A 7,328-nucleotide genomic window follows, 5' to 3' on the forward strand; every position below is an offset into this window, starting at 1 on the left:
GGGAAAACGTAAAGTTCGGGTATCGTGGGGGGGGGTGTTCACACGTCAGGGCATTTCTGCCTGCAAGCCCCCCGTCACCTATACCTTTCGGTCTGACGGCCGCGCTATTCCCGCCGTGGCAGTTTATTTGATCAGAGCGATGGAACAGCTCCGTTTGTCTCGTTTTCGTTCTGACGTAGGCAACGCAATTTACGGCCCGGGAGAGAGTGTCCGGATAATTCCGCATCCGTGCTCACTTGTTCAGCCATGACGTCACGGCGCGGCCACTCGTTCTCTGATCGTCGCCGTGCATGTTGCTGGGGAAAGAAGCGCCCGCCAGGGCGGCATGACTCAGGGGAACATTGGCGGGAGTCTCTCCCGAAGTAATTGCGTGATTGTTAGCGACCTCGCGGCGGCGCGCCCGAGCTTGCCTGCCAACACTCCACGAGAGAGAAAGAGAGAGAGAGAGAGAGAGAGAGACTATGGTCGATATTAGTAGCAGGAGAAAATTGGTAGGGATTACCATTATTTCATAAAGGTACAGTTATATACAGATGTAACCCAAGTATACAGGGTTGCTAGTTTACGCGTTGCATCGATCACATACATAATACAAGCAAGATACAACGCCACCGGTGCAAATCCTTCTTATGAGCAGGGGATGAGTTTACCGCTTCCCGTAAGATTTCAGCAATATAGCATTTGCTGTCATACTGGTCACCAGTGGGTGGCATCGTCGTAGGTTGCAGTACTGAATGTGCATAATGCACGAAGTGATTAAACTACAAATTATTTTCTGTTACGGCGAGTAAAAGTTACTTATGTTAGCTGACTATATTGGGTATTGGTATATATATATATATATATATATATATATATATATTCGAAGTATTTGGTAAAGAACAAGTTTCTACATTTCGACTTGATTTTAGTTAGTTAGTAAGAGATAGGCCCGTCACATAAGTTAGCAGAAATGCGCAATACGATTATAAAATCAGAAACTAATGGTGTACTAGTGCTTTATGACAGCTATAAGACATCGTTGTCACATTTGCAATTCAGTATAATACACGTGATTTCTAATTATTAGCACTAACAAACACTCAAAACCGCTCTTCGCACGATACAATAATTGCAATGACAAACAAATATCCACTCGTACCGTATCGTCGTGCCGCGTTACCCTTTTATCACGATATGGAAAATATCAAGAGTCACTGTGTAAATCATTTTATCTGTGAGAGAGTTACAGAACGAGGAATGCTGGGATGCCGACAATACAATTTCGCGATCGAGGTGATTCGTGCATATGTGTGTGGTGATGCATGGGAGCGGCGGTGTACGTCATTCTGCAAAGCATAGGAAAGTGAGAATAGTATATCAGTAGAGAAAAGAAAGCAAAGATAGCATAGTAGTAGGAATTAAGTGTGGTCTTGCGTACATTGTGTTTAGAGAAAAACGTTCCATCGCACCTGCACCGTCCAATACATTATTACATTATCTCGATATAAACACTATAGGTGTGATACAGCTTAGGTTGAAACAATACATAAAACTATGAGTACTAAACGGGCGATGAAAACTTTGCAGACTTGCTCGACTACGACGTGTTTGTAGCTGCATGTACCGTAAATGGTGCGAATTTATCTGTACGTGGGTGGCGTTTGATTCAATGAAAACATTCATAAGCGTCACTGCTGTACGAAAGACTATAAATGATTAATGTTTTGCCGGCAGCCGCGAAAAACCATACAGTCTGCGTCTAGGGTTAAATTGACTTTTTCACTTGCTCACGTCTTCGGGCCATTCTGCAAATCGATCTTCGCAGAACGCATCGTTTTACACACAATTATGCGATCATTCTCTTCGAGAAAATCTGCCGTATAACTGGATTAAATGTGCAAAATATAGATTTTATGTATCGATCATTGAATTAGACTTTTAAGTGTTGTACATTTTTTATGGTCAAACATATAATTATTAAGTCGGTGAAAAAACCTCGGGCAACGAGAAATTGCATCACGAGAATTTCGTTTGGTTACGAATAAGATCATTGCTTATTGAAGACAATCTCTCTATCTCTGCGTTGACACACCCATCGATTTATCCATCCATCTATACATCCATCCAATTGTCCTTGTTCTTGTCCTTATTCGTGTTCTTGGTCTTGTTCTTGTTTTTGCACTTTATCTTGCTCTTGTTCTTCTTCCTAGTCCTATTTTTGTTCTTGTATACTTGTTTTTATTCTCTGCATTCTGATAATTACTATGATAATGATGATGATGATGATGATGATGGTTATGATGATGATGATGATGATGATGATGATGATGATGATGGTTATGATGATGATGATGATGATGATGATGATGACGGTTATGATGATGATGATGATGATGGTTATGATGATGATGATGATGTTGATGATGATGATAATAATGATGGTGATGATGATGACGATGACGACGACACTCTTTCTGTTGTGATTGTTGTTGTTAATGTTACCGCTATTTAGGGTGTTTTCAAAGTCATGCATGCAAACGCCATCAGTCGTAAAATCTGCTCCATACGCGAATGTGATCGGATTGATGATTTTATTCATTAGATTTCACAATCGCGTCGTATATGAGCCCGCAACACTCTTCATCAGTGCTAAGCACGCATTATATTACAACCCCCGCAATAACAGGCGTTACGGCCTAAACGGCTGTTTGAACCTCTCCAAAAGCTGTTTACACACCTTTCCGCGAGCCGCAGACACACCACCAGCAGCCGGTCGCAGGCGGTGCTCGGCGCGACTGCCACTTGGTCTGCCTCAGCCAATCAAGCCGAGGCAGAATGAGCCGCGCTAGTGATGATGCCCGCGGCAGCGAGACGGATGTGTCGTCACCTGCGCAGGGATGCAGCGTGCAACGCGAGTCGATGAAATGTCACAGGCCCCGCGAGTGATGACGTGCGCACTACTCGTGCACAACACGTTGTCCCAGCGATAGATGAATGCATTGTGCACGAGTTTAATTGAGATATAAAATTGGTGTGGATGCGGAACTATGCTCTATCTCGCGCCAGCGTGCCACATCATCTCGCACGAGCGCGCTAGTGTGCGGTGTAGCATGCATATGTCCGCGGCGGCGACGACGTCATAGCTATCCCGTCTGCTGCGTGCTGCACTACGCGCTACCTACTCCGCCAGCCGCACCGACGCGCGCGTCTGTCGCAGTCCATGAAGGGACCCTAACATGAACAGTTTGAACGTGCTTGTTCTCTCTCTTCTGCAGCTCTCTCTGCTGCTGCTATGCGCGGTCGTCCACTGCAGCATGGCCCACCCGGCATTACGGTCCGACGCGGCGCCGACGATGGCGACGCCGCAGCACTCCGTCGATCCCGACACGGAGATCTCCGACGATGATGGCTCGGACTTCCAGACACTGGATATTCCGCTGAACAGCCAACACTCCATAGACAGTCTACCCGTAGTTAATCTCACTGAACACGACGAGCCAGCACGTGCGAACCGAGTCAAAAGACAGATGCGGCTCAATTACGTGCATTTATGTGATGTAAGGAAGAAATTTAGATTTCTCAACGACAGACGGTACGAGTACAGGCCGGCGTTTTACACAGAGATTTGGTGCAGCGAGCCAGATCATGGCGAGAATGTCCAGGTAAGTGTCATAGGTTCACACAGTGGTAGTAAGTGTTATATAGCATACGTATAGCCGTGACCGTGTGTGATTAGCGAATTGATTGTGGCGGCGGCACGTATCGGAGCAAACATCATTTACCTTTCAGAGTTTAATATTTAATGCACTTAAGCAATTACGGTGAGAACGGCGTTGATTAAATCTTTTAGACATTGTGCTGCGATTATAAATGGCTAATTATGTTATAGTTAATAGAAGTAACAGTATAATGAAGCGAATTTATCGTTCCACTATACTCGTGTTATAATTCGATGTAGACTATTAAGCGCGAATTATAACTACATGCGCGATTAACGCGTTATATATATGCAACGCGCAGTTCATGATCGGTGTGGTTATCGCAGTGCGAACGCCGACCAACACGTGTATGTTTTGGGAATAGGCACAGATGCTATAGATGGACGCTATAGCTAGTAGTCGCTTCATATCACCGCGGAGTCAATAAACTCCGTTTTTGGAAGGCAGCGCGCGCTTGAACATCATCATCAGCGTACGTATCTGTTACGTGCTCGCGTGTACAGTGTTGCTATGTCTTCGCATCAATGAAATCTCCGTAGCGATAGAGTGATGTACGAGGAGCGCGCCGCAACGTCATCGTCATCATCGTAAACGTCATCGCCATCGTTTCGCTCGTCGTCGTCAGTGTCGCTGCCGTTGTCATGTTCCACGTTAATTTGCTAGCGGCGTCTCCTTCGTATAGTAGTGCTGGTTCACGAGATTCGTGTTCTCATCCATATGTGTTTTCGCTCCAGTACCACGTTCTTTACATCTATTGCTTGTCTCATCGCCGCTCGCTTATTGCACAACGGCATCCGCCTCTTCCTCTGCGCGCTACCATCACTTCTCCTCTTCTTCTACAAAACATCTCCCGCGTATTTCCCTCCTTCACCGCGTATAACATCACTCTCCTGCTACTTACGCGGCTATTTCACAAGTAGCATGCCTCTTCACCAAATTTGAATCCTGATCGTTTACGTATAGCATTGCACACCAACTACTTTCTCCTTCTTCTCTTCGTATACATTGCTTCCCTGCCGCATTTTGCGCTTTCTCTACGCATAGCACCTCTCCCATATTCCTACGCCGCTTCTCCTTCGTATATATATCTTCCTCCACCACATTTTCCATTTCATCTACCTATGCACTGCTTCTCATCCATCATCTCCGCTTCCTTTATGCATATCATTGTTCTTCATTCCCCGCGTCACCGTCTCCGCTTCCCATATGTATATCGCATAGCGAAATACGAACTCGCGTGTCGCGCTAGCCGCTTCGCCGCTGGTGTGTGCACGCGCCGCAGGTCTATACGACAGCCGGCACGCATGGCGACAGTTATTATTATTTCATGCTGACATTTGTAGGATGCGGCGAAACAAAATGAACTCGATTACAGAGTTGTATGTGCGTGCGTGCGTGCATGCATGAGTGTTCACACCGTTATACACATACGCTTTGATGAAACTACGGTTCCTAATGCCAGCTCGCGCGCTTTCCCTCTCTCCGCGCGCGCTTTCTCTCTCTCCGCTCTCTCTCTCCCTCTCTCTCTCCGCTCTCTCTCCCTCCCTCTCTCTCTCCCTCCCTCTCTCTCTCCCTCTCTATCTCTCTCGCGCGCGCGTATGATTCTCGTGCTAAAGCACTCGTCAACTAGATGTGCGTATATAGGGCCTTGTACCAAAGAATTTCAGCTGGGAATTTTTTGGCTATAGCTTTGTGAGAAGATAGTGTCGAGTATCGCGTCGACATCGGCATCTTCATAGTCTGACTGCACACGCCATCGATTGCACAGGAAACCTTTTGCGCACTGAATGTTATTGCACATGTAGAACACGCGGTCGGAAAAGATAACGCACTTTTTTTTAAATATGCCGTATGACGAATATAGATCAGGAGTAGATAATAGATCCTAGTCCCTATTATCTACTCCTGATATAGATAATAGCGCATCCAAGGGCGGCGTGAGAAATGGCGATTCCGTATTAAAGCGAATCTGTAAATCTATTCTGACCCCTTACTTCGTTAGTTGCATCGGTCGATAGAGCGTCCGCAGGGGCTTGTGTTGGCCGCCATTACCAATTTAATGTCGACCTTCATCCGCTGCTTCATTTGCTACACACAGATAGCTGTTGATATACATTCTGTTATATATAAATTTATTCTGTAAAAAATTCAAACAGCACATTTTATTCCATTTATTTTTGCGCGTCGAATATCAGCAGGAGAGTGATCTAGATAACGCTTTTCGATATTAACGTTTCTATATTCACTATTAAGGGTTGAACGTCATGCTCTAGTGTGCTGGGACATTGCAGAATTATATATTAATTTCCCAAATCCAAGTTTAATAGTTAACGGTGAATCTGTATGTATGTGACAGCAATCCCGATGCAAGAGTGGTTTACACTCACTTCTAGTCCATTACTATGGCTATAACTTCGGTTTATGAAGTCCCCACGAAATATTTAAATCATGCATGGAGGAATATCCGGTATGTGCCGTTATTTTTAGAATACACTAGTTGTGAGGAACAAATGCTCTAAGTACTATTATAAATCGATCATTGCGTATAAAATGCTTTTTGCGTAGTTCCATTAGTGCGCGCGTGCTCGCGGCGTCATATGTGTTATTACAAAGACTTCAGGTAAATACCAATTGACGAGTGACGACCATACGTGAATGTGGGATAAGGACTGACCTTTTCCCTCTGAAGGAAATGAATGCTTGCGCTGTCGGATGCATAATGGCCGTTCGGCTAAATCCCCCGGAAGCAAATTTTAAACGTCATCGGGTAGCTTTAAAATAATAATAATATGCAAATGTTAATGGCGCGCAAGCAGGCCGCATCGGACTTAATTAATCAACGTTGATAAGATCGCCATTGTACATGGCGCGCATTTGATCAACCTACACTACATAAATTTGCTGTGAAATCAGACAACGTTAAGAAAAACTACTAGCTATGCAGAGTAGCCATGATTGATTTTGTTTAATTATACAAACATCATAATTATCGTATACGAAAACATTCCCTTCTTTGAAAGTCGACTTTCGAATAATTATCACGAGAACCTAGACTGGCCTGACGTCGTTTAACTAGCCCCGTCTGTATCTACTGCATGCGCGCTCACGACAATGCTATACCTATGCTCGATCGGAAAGGTCTAATATTCATCAAAAATTAATAATGTGAGCAGGCTGCTCATCGTTAACAATGTGAATATTTATGACGTCATGCAACGAGCCCAATAATCGCGCATCGGTGCAGATGCCTTCGTTTGATGATACTGTATGATATCATATCATAAGCTATCCCGATACATATCTTACGTATAACTCGCACAAGTATTACCTTACGGTACACCACCAGACCGATGTGAATGTCGGCCGCTGTCAGATTTAAGATACATAGATGCAAGAGTACATTATAGAGAACATAATAGAGTACATAATAGAGTACATAATAGAGTACATAATAGAGAACATAATAGAGTACATAATAGAGAACATAATAGAGTACATAATAGAGTACATAATAGAGTACATAATAGAGTACATAATAGAGAACATAATAGAGAACATAATAGAGAACATAATAGAGTACATAATAGAGTACATAATAGAGTACATAATAGAGTACATAATAGAGAA

General features: G+C 44.0%; 1 protein-coding gene across 1 annotated transcript in view; it reads left to right on the forward strand.

The window, feature by feature from the left end:
- The first annotated feature begins 3,101 nt into the window (after positions 1-3,101).
- LOC106804634 overlaps positions 3,102-7,328 on the forward strand; it is a 35,791-nt gene continuing 31,564 nt past the window's right edge. The window contains exon 1 of the mRNA XM_014805902.1: positions 3,102-3,644. Coding sequence (XP_014661388.1) covers positions 3,219-3,644 — 426 coding nt within the window. The 5' untranslated portion in view covers positions 3,102-3,218. The remainder of the gene's footprint in view (positions 3,645-7,328) is intronic.

Source organism: Priapulus caudatus, unplaced genomic scaffold (assembly GCF_000485595.1).
Source record: "Priapulus caudatus unplaced genomic scaffold, Priapulus_caudatus-5.0.1 Scaffold81, whole genome shotgun sequence".
Classification (NCBI taxonomy): domain Eukaryota; kingdom Metazoa; phylum Priapulida; class Priapulimorpha; order Priapulimorphida; family Priapulidae; genus Priapulus; species Priapulus caudatus.